A 26,163-nucleotide genomic window follows, 5' to 3' on the forward strand; every position below is an offset into this window, starting at 1 on the left:
CAATCTATTATGAAATCGAATATCTCTTACTGTGAGTCTTAGGTGAAGTTCTAACCTACTAGACAAGCCTTTATCCAAATAAAAGAAAAAAACAGCTTTTGTTGGAAGACTTAATGTCTGTAATGGGAAAATTTGTACTGCCTGCAGGGACAGCCTGACAAATCAATTAAGGCTTAGACTCTGTATAAAGATGTCACACAGCATGGCAGTACCCTGTTCTTTAGAAAAATACATCCCATTTTTACAGTGGCACACCTGTCCTCATTCAAACATGTTCTTAAGAAGTTTTGTACAAATCACTTTTATATCTGCTGAACACCTGATGAACTAAAAGTAGCTACTAGTAAAGCAGGAAAGCGAGAGAGGGGAAATAAAACAACTTCAAATAGGTGTTAGACTTTTCTCCAAACAGATGAAAAGGATTATGCAAATAATTGCATAATAATCCTGCTAAAAAGTGCATTTATATGTATTATATATATTTGGGGAACACAGGGAATGTTTCTACAGCAGTTTCAAAACTTCTTTCTCAGTTACTGGCATAGAGGCACCAAATTTCAAAATAAAACACTAAGAAAACTCACAGGTCATAAATTATGAGTTAGAGAAAGGTCTGGGTTTCCTTTTTTTCCCCATCTTCTTTTTCTAGTGTTAAAATAAGAGGTTAGAATACCAGGTCTGCCTTCTTTTTGTGGTCTCTACAGCAATGTAAGACTGTCTGACTTTAGTTTCCATGTGAGTACAATCAATATCCTTCATTTTAGCTTATGAAATTGCTACAGATTTGCTCAAACAATACAAGAGTCACTGTATGTATATTGTAACTATTAGAGTAGACAAATCAAGAATAAAACAATTAGCTCCTGCTACTAGCCTTCAAAGATTTCTAGCAGTATTTTCTACAGTATTTTCTTTTTATCCTAAAACTAAAAACAGACATTAATTTGCAAGTTTAATTCTAGCCACAAAAGAACTACTTGTAGTTTTAAAAAACTTCAGAGTACTTACCTTCCAACTGAAAAAAGTGCTTTACACGTGTAACTTGGCTTCCTGCTCAAGTTTTCAAGGTCATAAAGTACAATAACGCCATCTGATCCACCAGATAACATGCTGAAAGTGTTAATGAAGCACAGAAGTTAAAACACTCATAATCGCAATATGTTTAACATAATGAACGTGTTCAACAAGACAACAAATTCACAGTATCCAAACACAGTGAATTACTCATGGACAGTTGTACCAGCCAAAGTATATACTTACTATCTTCCCTCAACAGGCTCAATATCAAGGGTGTTGATGCCACTTCCATGTATTCTTTCCACATCTCTATCTTTATTTAATTCCAAACTTAAAACTCTACCCACAAAAAAAAAAAAAAAAGGGAAGAAAGAGAGATGAAAAATATGTTATTATGAAAAAAAATGTTATTATGTAGCTCTGAAACAGCTGAAACCTAATTTCATGCTCCTTCAATGCATTTACTTTATTCTTGCCAATTTTTGCAAAACTACACAATACAGAGATAGAAATAAGTCTTGAGAAGTTGGCAGAAAAAAAAAACTTTGTTGTTTGGAAGGTAAGAGAGAAATAAGTACATAAAACGGGCTCAAAGAAAAAGCAAAACCGCATTTTGGGTCAACATATTAAACAAAACCTGGAATGTAATTTAAAAACACTAAGACAAAGAAACATCAGAAGCTTGTAATCACCACAAGAATACCGGCTACTTTGAAGCTTCATCATGTAGCATCCTTTCAGGCTTCATCCTGCTTGGAACTATGGACACCTAGCGGACAAAGTAATTGTTTACCCAGTTTAAAGCATTTCCTTTAATGAAACTAAGTTTGTATGCAATATTTTCTGAAATACTAAATAAAAACCAGGCGACCCCCAATGATGAAGCTTCCACAACAATATTTTCTGACCTGCAATTCTTAGCTTGTATTTTTGAGTATGTAAATATTGCATAGTCAAAACAGAGATATTCTGCTTCATTAAGTCATACTACCTGATAGAAAATTTAACCTTGCAACATGATCAGAGCCTCCCACGGCACCATTTAGTACAAAGCTCAACACCGCCACAAGAGAAACATAACTAGGTAAGTAAGTGAAAAGCTGTGAGGCAGAGTGCCCCTACTCAGCCCCAGCTCAAGGGGCAAAAAATCCTGATGTGAGAACCTTAGGCTGCTACAGGCAGGCCCCTATCATTGTGTCTGCAGACATGCCATAAAAGCAGCAAATCATTTAAGCTCTCTTAAACTATGTGAAACATAATTATGCAAGAATTCACCTAGAATAAGAATTCTGACATACACAAGATATCCAGTTTAAAACCTTTGAGTTACAGATGGAATTTCAGGAAACATGAAATCCCCCTGTGGAAATGTGTTGAAATATATGACTTCAAAAAGCAGCTACAAATAAAATCCACTTAAGACTACCTTTGCTTTTTTAAGTCAAAATAAAAAAGTTCAGGAAGGGAAATGCTACGCAGACAATTGTCCAAGAAAGGTTAGGTTCGTCCAGTGGGTTACTGTTCTTAACACTGAATGCTACATGAGGACTGAGGGCACAGAGGGACGTAACTGTGTTGTCAAAATGCACCCAGAAACAAGCTTCCTGAGCTACCAAAATTATTTCCAATTTTAAATACTTGTTTTACAATGATACAGCGTCATAAATCCATAAATCGCCACCACAGATGCCGAAGTTGTGTAACTGAACTAAGGTAGACTTTACTTGATTTACCTTGAAATACACCTACAAAGTAGATTCTCTGGTATTGAACAAATATCACATTATAACCTTTAGCAGGAATGTCAGCAAATCCGTCTATGCTGCCATCACTTCCCCCAAAAACTGCTAAGAAACCCCCTGCATCTGATTCTTCTTCAACCTGCCAAAAGGCCGGGTTTGGGAAAAGGCAGGACGAGCAGAGAAGGGCACAAACACCTGTTCGTTCCAAGCGGAGCACAGCCGCACGCTGCGAGAGCCCCTGGAGGAGCCGCGCCGACCGCAAGGGCGGTAACTCCGCGGTGCGGGGAGTGAGGCACAGCGTACTGCGCCGTGCACACTCCGCCCAGGGCTGAGCACACCGTACACAAACACCATGCCTGCCGACCCACGGCTGCAGCTCCCCCGCCCCGGTCCCCGCGCACACGGGGGCTGCGGCGCCGCAGCGCAGCCTCTCACCCCGCCCCGGGCCGCCCTACTGCGGGCCGGGCCAAGTGAGGCTCCGCGGCAGGGCGGAGCCAGGAGCTGCCGCTCCGGGGCCTCCCCCCCAGGGACACCCGCCCCGGCCCCGCTACCTCCGGGTGCGCTCGGCCCGGCGCAGCCGCGCGGGGTCGTCCAGCCCGGCCTGGCGAGCAGCCATGAGCCCCAACATGGCGGGAGCGCCGGGCCCGCTCTGCGCGGCGCCGCCATCTTGTGGCGGGCGCGGCCGGGATTGGCTCGGGGCGGACCGGCCCGCGCCAATGGCCAGCGGCGTTGCTGGCGCGCCCGGCGCCCATAGGCGGGTTCGGCTGCGTGGGGCGGGGTGGCGCTGCGCAGCGGCGGGCGCGCGGCGGCGGCGGCGGGACGCGGGTTCCGTGTCCTCGTGTCTAGGGGTCCGCGGGCGGGGTGCTGCGGCCTTCCCGTCGGGATCCCGGCATGAGCCGCGCCTTGCAGGCTCTCCGCGCTCTGCGGCTGCGGCTCGTGGGGCCTGCCAAGGAGCTGGTGGGCACCGACCAGTTTGGCAACAAGTACTACCGGGTGCCCAAGTACGAGAGCCGCGCAGGTACGCACCGGGACGGCGGCGGCAGGCGGGCCCGGGGGGAGCCGTGCGCGGCGCCCCTGAGCGGCTCCTCACACGCCTGCCGCTGTCCGCAGCCGGCGGAGCGGCTGATAAAAAATTATAGCGGCTGAACAGTAGCGGGAAGGAAAGTGCCATGCTTCGGGAAACACGTGCGGGTTTCTGGTGCTCTAATGACAGAAAAACTGTAAAGCCACTCACTGGAGGGTTTCAGAGCGCGGCCTGTACTAGGTAGGTAGGCAGCAGTTATTTGCTCTTGGTAATTCGGAGCGCTTCTGCGTAAACTTTTAAAAGCTAGAAGCTAGAGTCCATAGGTGGGCAATGGAGCTGGGGCAGGGTCTGGAGCATAAGTGCTGTGAGGAGCAGCTGAGGGAGCTGGGGCTATTTGTCCTGGAGAAAAGGAGGCTCAGGGGGGACCTTATCACTCTCTACAGCTGCCTGAAAGGAGGCTGTGACGGGGCGTCGGCCTGTTTTAGGCAACCCGTGACGCAACCAGAAGAAATACCCTCAGGTTGCACCAGGGGAGGTTCAGGATTACGATAGGAAGAATTTCACCATGGAAAGGGCTGTTAAATATTGAGACGGCCTACCCAGGGAAGAGTTGGTGTCACCGTCCCTGAAACTCTTCACAAAACCACTGGACATGGCACTTAGTACTATGGTTTAGTTTACCTGGTCGTGTTTGGTCTTAGGTTGCACATGATGATATCAGATGTCTTTTCCAACCTAACTGGTTATGTAATTCCATGAAATTAATTCTTGCATGTACATTTATGCCACTGCTGTAGAAAATACTTTTCTAGATTTCTGCCCATGTTCCAAGAGTTTGGATACCCTTATTCTGTATGTAAATAGAGAATAGGAGAGTTCGTGTGGGAAGTAATAGTGCTGTGATTTTGTGAAAATACTACTTATGAAAATTCAGATTTTTTTCTGTATATTTGTCGCTTGTTCTGTATATTTGTCACTTGCTTTAGCTTGTTCTAAAAAAAACCTTAATCATTCAGCAACAGCAGAATGACAGAAGTCTGAAAAAAATAAGCATGCCTTCTGCTAACAAAGAAGAAATCGATGTGATTTTGGTTTTTAATGAAAGTGTTCAAATGTTGCTTTTGCTGTAGCACAGCACATATCAAAGTATTGTGCTGCCACAAATTCCATTTCTGTGACCTCTTAATTTGGATACCCATTTTCTTCCTCCATTTCCAGTTGAAATGACAGACTGTCATCCACTTTCCCTACAAAATGGACTGCCTTGTGAATGTTCATTATTGTTTTGAGATATAGTGCTCCCTGACCTATGTTGTTTGGGGTTACTTGGGTGTAGGAGATTGTATTTCCCCTCACACTGGTGACTCATTTCCACTGTAACTTATGCTTTGCTTCTATGAATGGCCATCCTTGTGGTGCCAGGATAGAAAAGATACGAGGTTTCATCTATTCTAGATCAGGAGAGTATGCCAGTTCTCCCTCAGGCTTGTGGCTGTGGTGGAAAATCATTCTGACACTAGTTGAAGTGATTACAGATGGCTGCAACCACTGCTGTGGGTGGTGGTAACCAACTGCCTCTCACAACATTTTTGAGCAGCATCCTGTGCTCTACAAACAGGGTCACACCTGGAATTTGTGGGCTCTAATAACTTTGTGAAGAAGTTTAAGGATATGGATTGCAAAGGCAATAGAGATTGAGGAAGGTCTATAGAAAGTAGAATTAAAATATACACTAAAAATTTCTGACAGTTTGTTTTTAAAAGAAACTAGGAATTAAAAAGTGCTGAGAAAACAATGCTCTCTTTTCAAGTGTTTGGCAGCATTCTTTCTAGTACTTTAGGAAGATCTGCTGCATATATAATTCATAGCTCACCCAGTGTCCTAACCATATAGAGACAGTGCAGGATTGGAGCAACACTAGAAAGAAAACGAGTTGTAGATGAGACCAGTGAGCTGTTGTGGGCAGGTTTCACTGCAAGGTCACTGCAGTGTGTCTGCAGTGTGCTTTGTTGTCTGCCTATGGATTTAGGGAGGACTGAGTAGGTCTATCACAGTGCCAGGCCTGATGTGCTTGATCCCTTTCTACTATACTGGATTTTGTTCCAGTATATTGAAGAGTGTGCAAAACAGGCAGGTCTTGCTTTCTCTCTCTTCACTTAGACTGGGTAGGTCTATCAGGACAGGCTGGGCTTTGTTTCAGACCAACATCCCACCTTAAGCTGAAGGTGAGAGTAAATAGTGTAAGTAGTGTCTGTGTCACCTCCTGCTTTGATCAGAAGCCACCTGACACCTTTCTTTTGGCCTGCCCTGGTCTTTGGCTGGGTTTTGGAACAGAAATAGTGGACAGTGTGATGCAATGAATTAATGTTTTCTTTCTGTCTGTTGTGAATTGGGCTCTTCTACATTGAGTTCAGGGTCCAAAACACTTTTGGAACCTGAGTCCTTGTCTGTAGTAGGGGACAGTAGGAGCAGGTCAATGTATACAAGTGGTTGATGTTGTGTTTCCTTACACTTCTATCATCTGTGATTAAGAGAGTTTGCTTCTTTAATTTAGTCTGTTTTCTAGGACTGAATATCTGCAATATAGGCTTTTGAGATGTCAAAGGGGTACAAAATTTTTAGGTATATGCTGCAAGTATGGCTTTCATATTGCCACAGTGCCTAATATGCTGTTACTTTTCGAAATGTTTTACAAATGAGGGTCTTCTTAAAAAAAAAGCAAGTTGTGCACTCAAAAAACTACTTTGAAATCCAAGTCAGCATGTGGTAAATAAAGGCAACACAGGATGAACAAAACTACTCTTGCTTTGGTTCAAGTCGCTACAGTAGATGTAGTCTCACCAATATCCTAAGGTCTTGGGTGTCCAGGTCAAACTCAAGGTGTAGTAACTTTACCATGAGACCACGTTTACCTCTGTCATCATAGGAAAGTTACCTCAAGTTCCTGATTTTGCCTGTCTCTGAGTAATTAGGTTCTTAGATGAGCCAGCAACTTGAATAAGTTTTGTTGGGATGAAGGGAATAATTGTGGAGATTAAAGAAGTGTCAATGATGTGCAAGTACTGATTTAACATGTGTTTTGCCTTCATTCAAAATGTTTTAATGAGTAATACCAAAAATATGAGTTTGCAAGAGTATTGTATTTCTCTGGGGTGAATATAGAAAGGATTGGCCTTCGGAAGTAGAGGGGAAGAAGGATGTAAAATAGTGCTGTTTCAGTCTGGTTGTCTTATTTCTCTTGAAAGAGAGAAATTGGATGTTCAGATCCCTGGACTGTAAGAGTAAGAAGTCGTTAGATTCAGTAAAGAAAATAATGGATAGAAATAGAAAAATAGTTAAGAAAAATTTGAGTGCCAATATAGAGGGAAAAGATCCTAAAAAAGTAACTGTAGTGCCAACAGGAATGTGGGAGAATTCAAAATTAAAGTAGTTAATTTCCTGAAAGCATGAAACTTGAGACAAGGTACACTGTTTACTGTTTATCAAGAACTTTTATTTTCAAATGGGGAAGCACCTATTGTCTTGAAATCCAGGTCACACCTTCAACAACATAGTAAGATGGGCTTATTTGAATGTAAAGATGGTTCTGTATCTAATGACATTCTCTAAGTGCTGGGTTTTTACAAGATGATCCTAAAGTGATGACAGTGATAAAATACAACTATACCAAGCTTGTCATGAGAGGAACATCCAGCATAACTCACTAACTCTGAGGTGACTCTTCAGTTGGTTGTGATAAAAGATGAGAATAGATGACTGAGTAGTAGTGATCAATGACTCATTTCAGTATCTTGGACAAGTATTTCACTAAGCAGACTAGACTTACCAGTGTAAGTTATTTATTTTTCTTATATAACATACTGCCAGACCATTGCCATAGCTTTGGTACATGATTAATTGTTCTTGCAGTAGAACATGGAGTGGGTCTTAGAGTGTTCGATATTTTTAATTGAAAAACAAATTCCTCATACAATTTATGCATTTATTACAACCAAATATGTCTAGCTGGAAATAGCTGATTCTATTTTCCATTGAAAATAATTTATAAAGACTCTTAATAACCATTTTAGTTTAAAAATGCAGGAAGATAAGAGGCCCTAAATACTCAAGATCTGGTATATAATTTTTTCATCAAAAGGCTGAGCAGGTTATATTTGCACATTTTCAATATCTTCATTTGCACTCATGTATTGTAATGATTAAGAGTTAAAATGAGCACTGTAAAGTACCACCATATGCAAATTTTTATAAGAACAGTAGGTTTTCATCAAGAAGTCAGTTTATTTCATAGATGATGTAAGCGTGTTAAAAGTTCTCTTCATGGGAGCAGCAGACTCAGGTTTGTTTTGATTTGTACTCTCAGCTTACCAGAATTGCTGGAAAAAGCAGGAAGCATTCTGTTTTCCATAGGTTTTTATATGTTGCACAGGCTCTGCATTAGGGCCATATGTGGCCTAAGTTTCTGATGCTATGAGCTAAAGTTTCTCAGTAGTCTTATCAAATAGCATTGAGAAATATATGTGGCATTACCAAGTTTCAGCGGTAAATTTTGTTGCTAATAATTGAATACAAGCACTGTCTTCTGTGGGAAACATTTTCTTCGCGTGAAATGCCCACTCACATTTGCATAAGCCTGTATCTTGTGCAGTACATTCTCAACAAACCAAAAATGTGTAAATAAATAAGAACCTATATAAGGAAAAGTACTAAGTATTCAGTTGCATTATATATATATATATATATATATATATATATGTAAATTGTCCTATATCTGATTGAATCCATTCTTCAGTAGAAGTATGTACACTTTTTAATGAAAGTTAGAAAGACTTAAGTTTCTGTTGAGACGGAAGGAATCCTCCATGATAGTTGTAGTTACTCTTTGGTTCCTGTTTTAGGTAGTGGCCTGTCACCTTCCTGTGCATCAGAAGTTTGGAGTAGAATTTCTACTTTCTTTCAAAATCTTTTATAAAATACAGCTTTTTATTGAAGGCTAGGCTGACACATTCCTGTAGTGCTTTATGATGAATGGCAGAGAGTGGAAGAAGCAACAAATTTCCAAAGCATATCTTCAAAGATAAAAGCTATGGTTTTCTTCTGAGTCTGAATGTTAGCTTCCTCGCTAACAGGAATGAAGTCTGAGGAAGAGACAGAAACTGGTTGTGATTGTATGAAGCATTTGTAAGCTGGTTATTGAGAACTACAGATAATTGTACATCATATTACTGAACATAAAAAGTAGTTTCTCAAGTTAGCTTTTCAAATGTTGGTGGAAAGCAAATAAATTTTAGTTTTACATGTCCAGTGTTAAAATACTAATGAAACACAGAATTTGAATATTCATTCATGAGTAGAAAAACAAATTTTAGGCTATTTAATTATCTTTGTTATGGAAATAATTCTGTGGAGAAAGTGAGAGTTAGTTTGTTTGTTTTTTTTTTTCCATGTACAGACTCTCACACCACAGCAATGCCTGTCAGTTGGAGGTTTGTCCAGGTGGTGGCAACATTGTTTCAAAAACAGAGCAGCAAGTACTGACAGCTGTCTTGAGTGTTCCTTTATGGAGAGATTTTAGAATACGGAAACAGAGTTCTAAAATAATTGTGTGTATGTATGTTTGTAAAGAAGTAAAACTTGCACTGCAGACTGCTAGTTTCTAGGGCAGTAATTCTGGAATGACAAAACAGCTTTTCAATCTGGGTGATTCGTTATGTAGCAAAGCAATTACACTTTGAAGAGCTCATTGCAGATTATAAAAGCATTAATATTTGAAAACACCCATCTTTGTTTGTGGTAATATAGAGTCAAAAAGGTATGAAAAAGACTTTTAAAGAGGTACAGTAAAAGACTTTTATAACCTATATATATAATATATAATATATATAATATATAATATATAATATATAATATATAATATATAATATATAATATATAATATATAATATATATAATATATAATATATAATATATAATATATAATATATAACATATAATATATTTTATATAATATATAACATATTATATATTTTATATAATATATAACATATTATATATTATATATAATATATAATTATAAAATAATTATAATTAAATATAATTAGAATATAATTGTAATTATATATAATATATAATGTATATATATTTTATATATATATATATAAAATAACCTATATTATAACCTATTTATAAACACCACCATGTCAACTAAACCACGGCAGTAACTGCTGTGTCCAGTGGTTTTGTGTAAAGTTTCAGGGACACTACCTCTTCCCTGGGCAGGCCATTCCAATGTTTAACAGCCCTTTCCATGGAGAAATTTTTCCTGTTGTCCATCCTGAACATCCCCTCGTGCAGCTTGGGGCTGTTTCCTCTAGTGGTGTCATTACACTGGCTACACCCTTCTGCCAGGGAGTTGTGGAGTGATAAGGTCCCCCCTGAGCCTCCTTTTCTCCAGGACAAACAGCCCCAGCTCCCTCAGCTTCTCCTCACAGCACTTGTGCCCCAGACCCTGCCCCAGCTCCATTGCCCTTCTCTGGACTCTCTCCAGCCCCTCAGGGCCTTTCCTGCAGTGAGGGCCCAGCCCTGGGCACAGCACTGGAGGTGTGGCCTCAGCAGGGCCCAGCACAGGGGGACAATCCCGGCCCTGGCCCTGCAGGCCACAGCATTGCTGATCCAGGCCAGGATGCCATTGGCCTTCTTGGCCCCCTGGGCACAGCCTGGCTCATGTTCAGCTGCTGTCACCAGCACCCCCAGCTCCTTTCCGGCCACTCTGCCCCAGCCTGTGGAGCTGCCTGGGGTTGGTGTGACCCAAGGGCAGGACCCAGCACTGGGCCTTGTTCAACCTCACACCACTGGCCTCAGCCCATGATCCAGCCTGTCCAGATCCCTAGATAATGCTCCCACTAACCTGGTGTCATTTGCTAACTCACTGATGGCATATTCAATCCCTTCATTGAGATCATCAGTAAGGAAATTGAACAGGGCTGGCCCCAGTACAGAGCCCTGGGGAACTCCACTGGTGACCAGCCACCAGCTGGATTCACCACCATTCCCTGGGCTGAACTCCATTCACCACCACTCCCTAGGCTCAGCTATCCAGACAGTTTTAGAGAGATAAGTGCATCTGTCCAAGCGACAGTGCCAGCATTTTCAGAAGATTGCCATGAGACACCATGTTGAAGGCTTTCCTGAAGTCTGAGTGGGTGACACCAACAGCCTTTCTCTCATCCACTAAGCATCTCACCTGGTCATAAAAGGAGATCAGGCTGGTGAAGCAAGACCTGCCTTTCCTAAACTCGTGCTAGCTGGACCTGATCCCCTTGTTTTCCTGGATGTGCCACATGAGAGCACTCGTGATAATCTGTTCCGTACGTTTTTTTTTTGGTTGCCAGAAGCAAACTGGCAAGGGGCACAGTATTAATTTCTCTGACTTGAAAAACAAGGAATAGCAATAAGTAGTCATGTGGACAGGTAATAACTTGTGTATTATCTGGCCATTGCTACAGCCAGGTTTGATCTTCAGCGTGTATATTGGTGTTAAACTGAGATGCTGATCTTTTTGAATTCTGCATGCTGCTATTAACATTCATATGCTGTACACTTGTAATTTAATTATTGTGCATTTAGCTTGAAAAGCTGTTTTGATTCTTTCAGTAGAGGTGTATGAAGAGATATTTGAGAGGGTATGTTTTTTTTAGGTTTCTTCAGTTGCCAAAAAATCAGATAGTTAAAAAAAAAATTTAAAATTTCCATGTATTAGTAACTCTCTTCTATGGTGTATAGTGAGAAAAAGATGGTATAGTGCTATAAACACAGATGTTTTCAATAGGTAGAAAAATCTTAACAGTATATTAATCATGGTGATTTGAACAACCAACACGTGTAGAGCTGAAGGTAATGGGGCTGAGTGTGTTGCAAACAGGATTATTAGATCAATCAGGATCGTTGGTAAATCATCATGCCTGCTTTGTGACTAAATTCCATGCCTTTTAGTTTCATTATTCTAAAATACAAGTAGAATTCAACTTACTTTTCTGGTTCTAAAGGAGGAAAACAATCCATCATTAATATGCATAAAAAGAACAAATCGCCTGTGTTTAAAGTTTTAGGGTTTGAAATCACATTGGGAAATGGAAGAACAGATTTTACAGAAAAGATTGCAAGTAGTCAGTAGCAGGTACAGGGAATTTTTTTCCTAATATGTGTGTGTATAATTAATTTCAGCACATTATTTAAATGAATTTGGGTAAACAAGATTTTAAGTACTGTATACATGCTTTGTTACTTGTGATTTGGATGTGAAAATTGCAGTGTCCATTTTTGCTGGTACCTAATTTGGTGTATCTTTTTTTTGGAATTGTTTGTTACTGTTAAGAGTGCAAACAAAATTGGGCATTTAAATGAAAGTGCTGGGGCTACCCACCAGTGGTGTCATTTTAAAAAAGATAAAATGACAAAGAGCTTAACAAAAGATTGCAGTTGAGAAAACATGAGATTAAAAATAGCTGAGTAATGTTGGCATACTACCCTATGGGCCTCTGTTACCTTTTAAGGTTCGCCTGAAGAATAGAGAAGGTGGTAAAGAATTAGGTCTGGCTTCTGCTTTGTGCAATAAGTTTATTGGGCTCTTTATAAATCTTTAAAATAACAAATTTTCTGTCACCAGGGGCTTTAGAGTTTTAACATCAAGTTTGCTGATACAAGAACTGCTTTGCTTCGAGGAGAAGGTAGAGTCAGTTTCCTACTCAGGCTCTGGGGCACAGAGGTTCAGAAGGGAAGAACACTGAGAAAGGAATGTGACAGGTTGAGGGAGTGGAAATGATGATATAAGGAGGTGAGATCTTAAATTCTAAATGTCTCTTGTTTATAGCCATCTGTGTATGAAAACCATGTTATTTCATCCTTCTTTAAGTGAAGGAGTGATTTGACTAGCCTCTTTACACTGGATGAACTGGAGATGCCATCAGCAGGAATTGCAGTATGAAATTTTTAGAAGAGGTCAAAGAAAGGGTGGATTCTGGCAGACTTCTGCAGGCACTGGTCAGTGCTGTAGGAATTGAAAATGTCACTAGCTTTGGAATGATTAAGCACATGTACTGATTGATATTTTGTGTCTGTTAGAGGGATATCAAACTCCAGGATGAAGAAAAGTTAGTGCAGCCAGCTACAAACAGAAAGATGGAATGAAAGATACATGGAAAATATGTAGCAGGAGGTCCACTGAACAGAACATTCACTACAGATGTTACTGAACAAGTGATATTTCTTCAAGTAGAAGTTTGTGTAGCAGTGGGAAAGATGCTGGAAAATACTTTTAACTCGCTCACAGTAGTGAATGACCTGTCGTTAGTGCTTAGTTTTGTACCACCCAGTGCTTAGTACAAATACCAGAGGTCAGTGTGGCCTTGTGCTAACTCCCTGTTGTGACTAATAAGTCTTGTGACACCTAATGCTTCATTGTTAATTTATACTAGTGATTAATATGTACTAGTTGATGTCTTAGTTTTGAGAACACAGATAGAGTGCTGGAGTAAAGAATGATAAGAGAAGTGCATCATGACCTGACCACATATTTGAGATACTCTCAAGGAAAGAAGATTCATCAGAAGATCTGGGACCATAAAAGTGAATTTTGAGGAATGAGATATTCCCAAATAACCACAAGAAGACCCTCAAAAGACTCATATCTGAATAAGTTTGGGCTACAGGGAAATCTCTGTTTTCACACCTAGAACACCTTCTTATCCTCGTTCTTCGCTTTACTTTGGTGTCTGCAGAGTCTTACCTCTCACATATTCTCATTCTTCTCTGGTTGCAATTTCATCTGCGCAGTAACTATTTTATCGATGGTATCAGGGAACAGAATGAAGATGTTATCCAGGAGAGGCAGTCAGAGAACTGCTGAGCCCCTTGGATGTTCCTAAATCCATGGGCCCAAATGTGATCCATCCCAGGTGATGAGGGGGCTGGCAGATGAGCTTGCAAAGCTGCTCTCCATCATTTACCACCATGGCTCACTGGTGAGGTTCCAGAGGACTGGAAGCTGGCCAGTGTGACTGCCATTCATAAAAAGGGTGGGAAGGAGGATCCTGGCAATTATAGGTCAGCTAGCCTGACCTCAGTACCAGGTAAGGTTATGGAACAGTTCATACTGAGTGCCAGCACACAGCACTCACAGGATGGCCAGGGTGTCAGACCCAGCCAGCACAGGTTTAGGGGGGACAGGTCGTGTTTCACCAACCTGAACTCCTTTTGTGACCAAGTGACCTGCCTGGTGGATGTGGGAAAGGCTGTGGCTGTTGTGTACCTGGACTTCAGCAAGGCCTTGGCACTGTCTCCCACAGCACACTCCTGGAAAAGCTGGCAGCCCACGGCTTGGATAGGAGCACTCTGTGCTGGGCTGGGAATGGGCTGGATGGCCGGGCCCAGAGGGTGCTGGTGAATGGTGCTGCACCAGCTGGTGGCTGCACACCAGGGTGACCCTCAGGGGTCTGTGCTGAGGCCAGTCCTGTTTAATATCTTCCTTGATGACATGGATGAGGGGATTGAGGTTTTCAGTAGTGAATTTGCAAACAACCCTGAGCTGGGATCATGTGTCGATCTGTTGGAAGGTGGGAGGGCTCTGCAGAGAGACCTGGAATGACTGAATGGATGGGCACAGTCCAACAGGATGAAGTTTAACAAGTCCAGTTGTCAAATCCTGCATTTTGGCCACGGAAACCCCCAGTAATGTTACAGGCTGGGGATGGTATGGCTGGACAGTGCCCAGGCAGAAAGGGACCTCGGGGTGCTGGTGACAGCGGCTGAACACGAGCCAGCAGTGTGCCCTGGTGGCCTTACAGGCCAGTGGCATCCTGGCCTGTGTCAGGAACAGTGTGGCCAGCAGGAGCAGGGAGGTCACCCTTCCCTGTACTCGGCACTGGTGAGGCAGCACCTGGAGTGCTGTGTCCAGCTCTGGGCCCTCAGTTTGGGAAGGACCTTGAGACACCCGAGCAGGTCCAGAGGGGGCAACGAGGCTGGTGAGGGGCTGGGAACACAAACCCTGTGAGGAACAACTGAGGGAGCTGGGGGTGTTTAGCCTGGAGAAAAGGAGACTCGGGTGCCTTTGTCACTCTGTACAAGTTCCTGAAAGGTGGCTGTAGGCAGGTGGGGGTTGGTCTCTTTCTTCAGGAAAACACTGACAGAACCAGAGGACATAATCTTAAGCTGCAGCAAGGGAAATATAGGTTGGATATTAAGAAAAAGTTTTTCATGGAAAGGGTGATAAAGTACTGGAATGGTCTGCCCAGGGAGATGGTGGAGTCACCATCCCCGGATGTGTTTAAAAAAAGGTTGGATGTGGCATTTAGTGCTGTGGTTTAGCTGAGGTGTCAGGGCATGGGTTGGACTTGATGATCTTGAAGGTCTCTTCCAAGCTAGTCATTCTGTGAATTCTGTAAAGTGTATTATACCAGAGGTGCCACCAGGGCTGCTGATGGGCATGGCCTTGTCCAGTGGTGGGTCTGTGCTGGAGCTGTCTGGCCTTGCCTCTGTCAGACATGGGGCTGACAGAGCTTCTCACAGCTTCTCAGGGAAGAGGCATTCCCTCCACTAACAGAATCTGGCCACACAAACCCTATCTATCTATCTGTCTATCTATTTATATACCAGTGAGTCATTATGGCCAAGAGTACCCCAATTTAGTAGTTGTAACAGAAAGATACACAATGTAATGAAGAAATTCAGATAAACAAATTGAGGTCATTGATATCATGTTTTGCTCTCTGGATTATAATGTGCTACCCAAAGACTGATAGCAGTCAAGGGGAAGGTTCTGCCTGAATCAGGGGGAGGAATTAATCCAGGAGTTTGGTTCATATGTGATTCGTATAAAGGTTGGTCATGGAGGTTGGTAAGTAAATTTCTTGCTGAATATTTAAACCTAAATCAGCTGAATATTGATACTGTTTCTCAGAATGTACAGTGCATAAGAGAGGAATTAGACGTCGTGTCTTAATTCAGCGTCTTCAGTACAATAAATTGATACTCGAAGGAGGCTGCTGGCTGCTTCTGCTCTTTCACCTGTAAAGCAGACCTACTGATTAGGAATTGAAGAAGGCGGAAATAAAGTTCCCAGACACTCAGAATGTTAAGATCTGTGTTTTCCAGACTTGTGACTGTTATCTGGAGCAGATGCATCCAGATAACAGGGTACTAAAAGAATACTTGCTCCCATGACCAGCCATCAAGAATGATTTAATTTCTGAAGAAGAACAGTTACTAACAGTAGCAGTAATGTGGTGTGGGGAGGACATAACACCTCCAAAACCTTAGGCAATTAAAGATACTAGGTGTTGTGATGGTCCTGCACTCTCACTCCAAATGGTGCTGGCTGCTACTTTTTCAGACAAGCCCAAGGCCAACCAGGCACAGCAAGTTCAGTGTTAAAATGACTTTTTTTGTATCTAGCAGCTTTCCTTCTGCTTTCAACAAGCCTTCCTTTTGTGTTTGAAAGAAACTAAAAAACAGATAAGCCTTCTTCATGCACTAGAGCTTCATTGCTGTGTGAGAATTGTGAAAGGTTCAGGCTGAGCAAGAGTACCAGGAGACTGCAAAGAAAAAAAACCTGTTTAAATATGCCTGAAAACTGCTAGAGTTGATGATTAGCCATCAGACCTTATATTCTTGTGCTTTAGAGGTGGTGGCTTGTCCTGGGTTGACTATATGATGCTTTTATCCCCAATCGTCTCATTCTGTTTATGTTGAATAATAATAAGTTTTGTACCTTTAAGAGTGTTACAGAGAGTGAAGGGGGAGAGAGAAGAAGCGCGCAGTTTGTTTTTCAGACACTGCACTCACTCCTCCACATTCCTGCTCCTGACTGTGTTGTCTGCGGACAGACAGCGGGACAGAGAGCTCTTCTTTTGCTTTTTAGTTAGTGTTAGCTAGCTGAGGCAAAGAAGTTCCCTGGACTGTTTTTTTTTCCCTTTTCTTTGGACCTCTTGGAACTGCTCTGGACTGAACACCCAGGAGAGCACCGGCAGCTGCAGCTGTGGCCCACCGGGCCGGCCCTGGCCTGCGACAATTCCAGCACTGAGAGACTGATCAGAGACTGAGTGAGCTGCTGCTTGAACCCGGGGTTTTCTCAGTTTGTCATCTCTTTTAGAGTGGCAAGGGGTCTCATTGTTTTGATACTGCTTTGGTCTTATTGTTTAATAAACAGGGGTTTTTTTCCACCTTTCTCCAAGGAGGTATTTTTCTTTCCTCCCGGACCAGTTGAGGGGGGAGGGGCCGATTGGATCTGCTTTTCCCACCGGAGCTCCTTTGGGGGGATTCTTCCCCAAACTTGCTCTAAACCTGGACATGGCTTTTCCCTGTATGTTAGCTACAGTGCTGGTTAATGTAGTCATCGCAGTATTGAAACAACTAAACCTTCAGATGGACTGGTCCTCCAAAAATGTTAAAAAAACTTTGGTATGGTGCCAACAGCTTCTAATTGTGGAATTATGAATGTTTCAGATATAGTGACACAACTTTCATAAGCAGTTATCATGCATCTTTTCCTATTTTTAGTCAATTAGGAAATGTTTGTTAATACATGATGGCTTGATTTTGGTCAGAATCATCTTTATGTTATATCTTTTACTACATAAGGTTTTTAAAATGCAGACTTTGAATGGTTTTTCATAAGATATAAGACAAAGCTTATTCTTTTGAAGTCAATGACAGACTTCCTTTATCTTCCAGAATTCCACTTTTTGCCATTTTTGCAAAAAATGTATTGAGAGAGTTCTGTATGTAAATGGCTCATTTAATGCATAGTGTGTTCTGTAAATACTTGGTCTAAGCAAAATGATAGAAACACTGAACTCTAAAATTGCCCAAAAAATTAAACTTCTAATTTACTAATTAAACTTCAATTTTCTGCAAAACTACTTGGCTATAGTAAAATTACTATCCGTATTTATTTGTTTGATACAGTAAATCTGATCTGAGAGTTAGTAGAGTCTAGTATTTTTGACAAAAAACAGTGGTCCTGTTCCTTCCTCTGGCTGCTCATGTCTGCTTTGTAATACTCATTACAAATGTTTGTACAGCCTTGTGTTAAGTCTATTGACTGTCTAACGTAGTGTGAAGATTTTTTTTCAGCAAGAGGAGTTACTTTATCTGGTTCATGGCACAAGCTGTGTAAAGAGCTAAAAAGAATCCAGAAATGAGATCAGTCCCAGTTGGCTACTTTCTGTGGCTCCTCTAGTTTGAAATGCTAGTTGAACTACTAATCCAGGTAATTCTAGTAATTCTAAAGAGTCAAAGACTGCATTTTTACCTATCTGTGCAGATTTGCAAATACTGGTATTGTTTTTCTTAGTTCCCATTTGTAATAGCAATAGAACTTTTCCACTGTTGTCTTCTACAAAACAAAAATCTAAATTAAACCTGTGTAATGATTATAAAATAATCAAAAGAGTAGTTTTAGAAATAAATTGTGATTATCATCTGTTTGGGATTTTTTTTTACTACTCAGTGTAATAACTGTAACTCTGTAAGAGTTTCTTCAGATCAAAAAGGAGACATTTTTCTATGCTATTAAAATGCACTTGATATTTCTATCTGGATATTTTCTAATTTCAAGGAAAAAATTTGCTTAGTCTATCCCTGATTTAAGAACCAAGAATCAGTATCCATAAGCATTGACATTGGTTCAGCGTAATGTACCAAAACTTCCCAGGTTATTCTTGAAATGATTAAATAGGAGATGACAGGTGGTTTATGAAATCATCTGGTTTTGTGACATTTTCATCATGTCAGATTGAAAAAACATGCTGCGTAAGCAATTTCTGAGCCAGAGCTGGAAAATGGGCTGCTCTGGATTTGTGTCTGACCCAGATATGTAATAGCGTGGGAAAAAGTCCAAAGAACTGGAGCCAGAGTCTGTTGTGAACCTGAAGGTGAAATGAGGTTGACTCTGTTGATTAACATGAGTGTGTCATTGATGAAAGGGAGCGATCTCATTCATCCTTTATCTTCTTTTCTTCAAGCTGAAAGTAGCATTCATGAGAACTGTTGCTGAGCTAGTTTAATTCAGTTGAAAAAGTTGAGCTTGTGGTTCCCTGAGTTAAGAAGATGGGACAAAGAAAGAGGGTGGAACCTTTGAGCTAAAGTGGGGTGGGAGACTGGTGACTCTGGGTGGAGGAACCTAGAAGACTGCCAGGGGAACACATGCCTCATTATGTAGCTTGCTCCATAGTGTTTCTATTGGATTACTGATGAGATTTTGATTTTTTGTTTTGTCTTAGATTAAATCAAATCTCTTGCATGAGAAATAAGGTAATTTTTGCTGAAATAGGAAGGTTACTGTGATTTGTTGATATGATCAGAAGGTTTTGGCAGGTATATTAAACTGTTTTTCAGTTTTGGAAGAAGCAGTTTAACCCTGTTATAAGAGAAGAAATAAAATTGAGTATTTTAACAAGCTTTATAGAAACTTTTTGCCAATGGAATGTCTACTAAAAGGTTTGTGTGGTCTGAGCAGATCCTGTATAATAGTAAGGTAGTGCTTCTGAGGAGACCCTTGTCCATTGCACACCAGGACTTTCCTCTGAGAGTAGGGAGGAGTTAGGAAGGCACAGTCTCCTGCAGGGCATGTTAGATTTTAAACTTTTGCAAAAGGCATGGTATTTCCAAATGTGACTATCTCTATCCTCTGAAACAGACTGTAGGTGTTCTCAAAGAGGTGTAATTAATTAGTTTCTGGAGTGTTGCTGGGCTTGCAAGGGTTCCTCAGGAGTGAAGAGAGAGGCGAGAATCTTGACCTCATGTTCAGAAGGCTGATTTATTAGTTTATGCTATATATTACATTATTACTATGCTAATAGGAATAGAGAGAAAAGTCTCAGAAGCTGGCTTACCTAAGAATAGAAAAGGAATGAATAAACAAAGGAGCTCTCTCTGATTCTGTCCCAGAGAGAGCTCAGTCTTTGATTGGTGCTTAACTGTACACATGCAACATGGGCCAATCACAGGTGCACCTGTTGCATTCCACAGCAGCAGATAACCATTGTTTACATTCTTTTTCTGGGGCCTCAGCTTCCCAGAAGGAAAAATCCTAAAGAAAGGATTTTTATGAAAAGATGTCGATGACACTGGATTAATTAATCAGTTAACTGATTTCTGCTGCACTGTTGCTTCTGTGCAGCAAAACAGTTCAGTATGGTCCATAAACCTGATTCTTCCATGTCCTTTGGTTGTTCACATCTTCTCCTCAGTAAAAGAAAGCTGGCTGATCCAAATCAGAGTTAGAGGCCTTGAGTGCTTAACTATACCAGTCTACCAAAACAGTTTCAATGTACCAGAAAACCAGCAAAAAAACATGCTTGTTCTATAAGTCACAAGTTAGTTGTTGTATATTCGATTTGCTTTAATAATATTGAAGCAGCTGGTGAGCAGACTGTTGAAGTAAAGAAATAGGTGTGTGACACCCAAGCACCTTGCAGTCATTTACAGTTGTGTCTAAAAAGGAAAGAGGGCTTCAACTAGTTACACATCCTAACCTGCCTCCTGAGTGACACAGCTTGCCACTGTGTCTTACTCTCTGTTTTTTTACAAATTATGACTGTATCTCTGAACTTGTACCTTTAGCATGAGGGGTAGTCATCAAACTAGCTTGTAGAAATACATTTGTAAGTTATTGAAGTACATAAGACATCAGGTCTTGTAGTGTGATTTACTATCTCACAACTCAAAAAAGACTGTGTTGAATTTTACCACTGGATTGATTAGGGTATAAGTATTGTTTAGTTGGCCACGAGAGAGAGTCACCTTATCACAACCAATGTGGTTCTGGGGGAGTGAGAGAGTAGGGGCAAACACTCATCTTGTTCTACCCAAGTGAAAATGGAGATCTCTCACATTCTATTCTGCTGGCTGTCCAATCTAAAAGATGATCTAAGTTTTCATGGGGGATGGAGGGGGTGCTAGTGCTATGAAAATCTTACTGTTATTGTTCCTGGACTTTACCATGAAGAACTGTAGGAAAGTAGAGGTGCAGTTTCTTTAGTTTCCCACCTTGCCACTCTTGGATAAGAAGAAAGAATGATGTGATGGGTGAAGATGGAAACTGACTTTCAAGCATTTGTTATTAGCCATTCCTTGCTAAAATTTATGAATTTGTTGTGCTGGAAAAACTGTTACGTTGAATGCTTTTTGTGCTTTGAAAGGTTTCCAAAGACTTCTGTATCTTGAAAAAGTTCATTTGAATTGTCCTCAAAGGTCTGAAACAGCAAGAAGTTTATATCTAAACTTAGTTTCAGACTGTTTACCAACATCCATATACTTACCATGCAAACTGAATGCATTCAGTAATCTGGTTTGCGGTGCATGTTTACAGAATGGCTGGTACTCTTTAAAATGAGTTGTAATGGACATGCCAGTACAAAGTTACATTACCTCTGTTAATCAAAACAAAGGAACTGGGGATTAAAATACATCAACTTGCAGACTCTGTCCCTCTTTTTAGCTGAAAGGGACTGTGTTCCTTCTCAAGTGTTCTTGAATCCCTATAGCTGTATTATCCTGATGAAGAGCACATGAAAGAAATCATTCTCTAGTACCAAGGTGTGGCATGAGATGAGGGAGGACTATAACTACCTAAATGTAAATGGGCAATCAAGTGGAAATAAACCACATGAGCTAGAAGAGAAGAAATTGATAATCTGTTATAGTAGCACAGTGGAAACCAAAGACAGACTCGGTGTGATGCTGTGTCCTGTTCAAATGTGTAAAGTGCAAATGTGGGTCTTCTTTATAGATGGGTGAGGGAAGGAAATAAATTTTACCTGCTGTTCTGCAAAATTGGTTTTGGTTTTTTTCTTCTGTTGGCAAACATGTCCTGAGATCAGGTCTGACTTCAGCATCTAGCTTTTTGGCTCTTCAGGTGTAATAGATATATTAGATAAAATAGGCACTACTTAATGAAAAAATCACTGATGCTAGATCATGTGTTCTGCATGCTATCAAGTGTGAATTTATAGTGGCTTGTGGTTTAACCCCAGCCAGGCACCAAGTCCCATGCAGCACTTGCTTCCTCCCCCACCAGCAGGATCGGGGCTAAGAGTTGAAAGGGTAAAAGCTGGAAAACTTGAGGGATGAGATGAAGACTGTTCAATAGGGAAAGTGAAAGCCATATGTAGAAGAAAATCAGCCATCTCAGGATAGCAGTGTAATGGGTGCTGAGGAAGATAAATGCTGTCACTCCAAATGTAGTCCCCCCCCACTCCTTTTTGCCCCTGCTTTGTATAGTGAGTGTGATGTCGCCTTGTCTGGAATGTCCCTTTGCTCAGCTGGGTCGCCTGTCCTGGCTGTGTCTCCTCCCAGCCTCCCTGGCACCCCCAGTCCCCTCCCAGACCACCACGGCAGCAGCAGAAGCAGAAAAGGCCTTGGCTCTGTGTGAGCTCTGCTCAGCAATAACAAAAACATCTCTGTATTGTCAGCCCTGTGTTCAGCACAAAGCTGAAACACAGCCCCATGCCAGCCACTGGGAAGAAAATTGCCTTTACTCTAGCCAAAACCAGCACAAGGCTACTAAGTGGATTATGAGCATCTTGACTCATACACTGACAGTGCTCAATGTAATGCAATAGCAGTGATGATTCCTTGACATTTTTCTGTCAGCCTCCCTTACTTTCCCCCTTCAGGTGTTGTAAAAAAAAATGAAACAAAAAAGTAAGTTAGGAAATCTCAAATATTTAACTTCGTCCTTACTGCAAATTCATTACCCATAGATGCCCGTTTTCTATCTTCTGTATCCTACCAAACAGAAAAAAACCCCAAAAGCCTTGAAAAAAAGCACTTTCTTCTGGAACTAGAATAAAAAGAATTAAATTAGAAGAAAATGAAGTTCAGTTGCTGTTGGTGAAATGTATTTGTTCATATACAGTTATTTCAAATTTTTGATCTTATAGTAGGAAAAGATCTGCTGTAAAACTACTTCAAAATTTTCTGTGCTGCTGAGAAAACAAGAGCCATATCACTTTTCTTTTATCATCCTGTATATTGCGGCACTATTTTTTCCATCTGTGTTGTTTAAATTTATTTTCAGATTTTTATTATGCATGTGAGCCACAGCAATGTCTTGCATCTCTGGTACCTGCTTGGTCATTGAGATGGAAGGATAGCCTTTATTCAAGGTATTTTAACGTTAATGCCTAAGAGATACTGTAGGTAAATATGGATAGTAATAGCTATCCTTCTTAGCAAAACTACAACCCACTCATGGCAGAAATTTTATACTTCACGTCAAATAGAAGGTAAGAGGAAACTTTGAAATTACTTTGTGGATATTCATGGAGGACTTCCATTTAGTGGATAGAAACAGAAAATAAATTTTGCTTGATTGATACAGACCCATGTGTGATTGAAGTCTGCATGTCTCAGGCTATAAAAGAGGAGAAAGGTACAAAGGAGACTCCTCCTTGCAAAGGAGTCTGAAAACAAAGTACTCTGTAGTCGAAGTGAAAAATAGAAACCTTGTAGAGGGTCTAAAGACACAACTGAGTTCCCACAGTCCCTGACTAGATAACCAATCTTTGCAGCAGTGTTACAAATTCATAAGTATAGTGGGATGCATATGCCTTGACATGGGAAAATTATCTTGTTATAGTTGTGTCTGAATGGCAAATTTAGCAGTATGGAAAATCAGGAAGATCACACAGAAAATACCCTATGCAGAAAGAACCTATACATTAGAGAGAATTCCTGAGTACCAGAAAGGAAGGAGGAGAATGATTGCATTCATCATGAATATGTGGAAAGGGAGGATAATAAGACCTGGTTTAGACATGCAGTTTTTTACAGGGAAGTTATACATGTATTTGGAGAAGCCAGTGAGAGAGAGGAGACAGAAGTAGGCAGGACTTAACTCTTAGTAGAGAAGAATTTGTTTCTGTGTATAAGATGGGTGAACATTGATAGGAATTTCAGCAGAACTGTGGAGGGTGCTTAGCAGTAATTTGAATCAGAAAGAAATGGTAAAAGTGATTTGATTTATGTTGCGGTATCTGTACAACAAATACTTGTCTGAAGGGTGTTTGTGTTGCAAAGGTTGCAGTGTCTCCAGAGATGAAACACAGGAAGGCAAGCAGGGATGAAGGAAGGCAGTGCCGTGAGGCACTTCACTTGCCCTGTAATACTGCAGGATAATTATTAGTCATGTGTTTCTGAGAGTAACTGTTAGAACAATTGCTGTAAATGCAGTAGTACACTAGGGCTTTTCTAGCTCATCTTGGTGATGAAACAGAAGAAGCGGGAAACCAATGAAGTAGCATAGAGAGAAAATGCAGCTATAGTGAGAAACGGTGTGGTGCTGGTTTTTTTTGGTGGTTTTTTTTTTTTTGAAAGCAGTATTGTTGACAGACTTTATGGAGGAAATGTCGTGAAAGGCCAAGTAAGTAAGCATTGACAATAAGGTGAGAGGCAGAAAAGGGTTGGATCAAATCAGAATTTTTCCTCATAATGAATATAGCTTAAAAACATGGAATTAAAAGGACTGAAAAGTTTTAAAAACATTCTTTGGTGGGAGCTTTATTAATGTTGGATGGTGATTGATATTTGTGATTCGGTCCATTTATAACTGATTTTGAAAGTAAAACAGAGGGGGAAAGTGAGCAGAAATGTATCAGCATTTGAGAGTTAGAGGAGTATCATGCTGCATTGTTTTGTTCTTTTCTTTTGCTCTGCTGTCTTGTTTGACACTAAAGGTGAACCCTCCAGAATGAGTTGCCTCCATTTATAGGTTCAACCAATCCTTCCCTTTCCAATCCAATTGGTTCAACCAATTCCACCAATAAGGAAAAATATGAATACATACAAATAAAAGAGTTACTAACAAGCAGAGCAGCAACAGTGAAGAAATAACATCAAAGAACTACCAGATACAAAATTGCTAAATCTTACAGACTCCTCTTAAACAGAGACACAAAATACCGTTTATTGATGACAACTACCAGTACAAAATGTGGGTATTTCCCCTCAAATTAACCCCTGTTTATTAGTCTTTAACATTTAGTTTAAGTATTGCATAAACATATAATGTGATATGATGTCAGCTCAATCTCTGCAGCACTCATTATTTTTGGGATTATGCACCTCTTCTTAGAAGACAGTGTCAGTTTAATTTGAACTGTATTTTAAGTACTGGTCCAGTTAACAAACAAAAAGAAATTCTGTCTGTTTAATTGTGGAGAATGTTTAATCTCTGAAGCACATTATAATTCCTAAAACTGTCAGCATAGTCCATTGTTGGGGCTTTTAAAGTTTTATTTATACTAAGGTAACTCTCGGTACAGTTTTGATTCAGAAAGAAGTGATTTTTTATATAAAACTGACCTATCTCAAACTGCGAGGTTTTTTCTGTCAGTTCTATGGCCCTACAGGGGCCACACAAATTATGATATGTATGAAGTATTCACTAATATTCATTCTCTCTTTTTCGCCTACTTCCCCCTCATACCCTCAAGCTGTGAAAAGTATAGCAACCACTGTGCATAATTTTAGTTACAATTCGCAAGTAGCAATAACATTTTACCCCTTTTGACTACCCATCTCGTCTGTAGCCAGCATATCTCTGAATAGCTGCACACGCCTCTTTTTCTCAGGGTTGTTTCCTAAGACATGTTCCGTAGTTTGCCTTCTGTCATGCTGAAAGACCGTGCAGATGATAAAGGCAACATTTCTGTGAATTTGGAATTTCTTGTGCTCTTAGATGGCAGTTTGTAATTTACTCAGTATTGCTTTATTTTGAGTCTTGTCAAAAGGCATTCGGATTTATTTTTTAAGAGTTATTGGCAGACTGAAACTTACATGTTACTGTGAAGTTCACACAGTAGGTAAAACCATCACTATTTAATACTCTAAAGTGTTAGTGTTTTAAAATAATGATGTTTTCATCATTCTATTACGTATGAAATCATATGTAATAGAAGACCTCATAACTCCTTGTGAAATTCAAACAGTTTATAGGAGGTAACTTCTAGGCAAGAGTGGATAGTCTGCATGAATAAGATGGCAAACTCTTGGACTAACATTGGGATAATGGGGTTCTGATGCATTTTTAAGTGAACAGGCACAGATGCAAAGATTCTGATGTGTTTCTGTAAAATACTGAGCTATTTCTGTGCAATGAAGTTCAAGAATGCATTGGATTTGGATCTGTAAGTATATATGTCTACCCATTTTATCTAGTTGGACTAAATGAAATTATTTCAATTAGATCATCTAAACTGGGGAGAAAAGAGAAGACTAGAAGGAAGATTGAGCTGACTAAAAAAATTATGACATTCCTAATTAGGAAAACATACAGCATAAGGAAGTTGGCCAAAAGGTATAAAAAGTGACAGAGCTGGCTCA

At 40.6% G+C, this 26,163-nt stretch overlaps 2 protein-coding genes across 3 annotated transcripts in view; one reads left to right on the forward strand and one right to left on the reverse strand.

Annotated features, from left to right (window-relative positions):
• The window catches only part of ERCC8 (ERCC excision repair 8, CSA ubiquitin ligase complex subunit), a 34,815-nt gene extending 31,345 nt beyond the window's left edge, over window positions 1-3,470 (reverse strand). The window contains exons 1-3 of one of the 2 annotated variants that reach the window (XM_074533521.1): window positions 2,955-3,105; window positions 1,261-1,356; window positions 1,009-1,110 (exon numbers count right to left, since the gene is read on the reverse strand). In XM_074533521.1, the coding sequence (XP_074389622.1) occupies window positions 1,009-1,109 (101 nt within the window). In that variant the 5' untranslated portion in view covers window position 1,110; window positions 1,261-1,356; window positions 2,955-3,105. Of the gene's footprint in view, window positions 1-1,008; window positions 1,111-1,260; window positions 1,357-2,954; window positions 3,106-3,310 lie in introns of those variants that run through there. The other variant, XM_074533520.1, reaches the window with a different exon arrangement.
• Window positions 3,471-3,528: 58 nt separating this feature from the next.
• The window catches only part of NDUFAF2 (NADH:ubiquinone oxidoreductase complex assembly factor 2), a 60,602-nt gene continuing 37,967 nt past the window's right edge, over window positions 3,529-26,163 (forward strand). The window contains exon 1 of the mRNA XM_074533527.1: window positions 3,529-3,777. Coding sequence (XP_074389628.1) covers window positions 3,651-3,777 — 127 coding nt within the window. The 5' untranslated portion in view covers window positions 3,529-3,650. The remainder of the gene's footprint in view (window positions 3,778-26,163) is intronic.

Source organism: Zonotrichia albicollis, chromosome Z (assembly GCF_047830755.1).
Source record: "Zonotrichia albicollis isolate bZonAlb1 chromosome Z, bZonAlb1.hap1, whole genome shotgun sequence".
In the NCBI taxonomy this organism is placed as follows: Eukaryota; Metazoa; Chordata; class Aves; order Passeriformes; family Passerellidae; genus Zonotrichia; species Zonotrichia albicollis.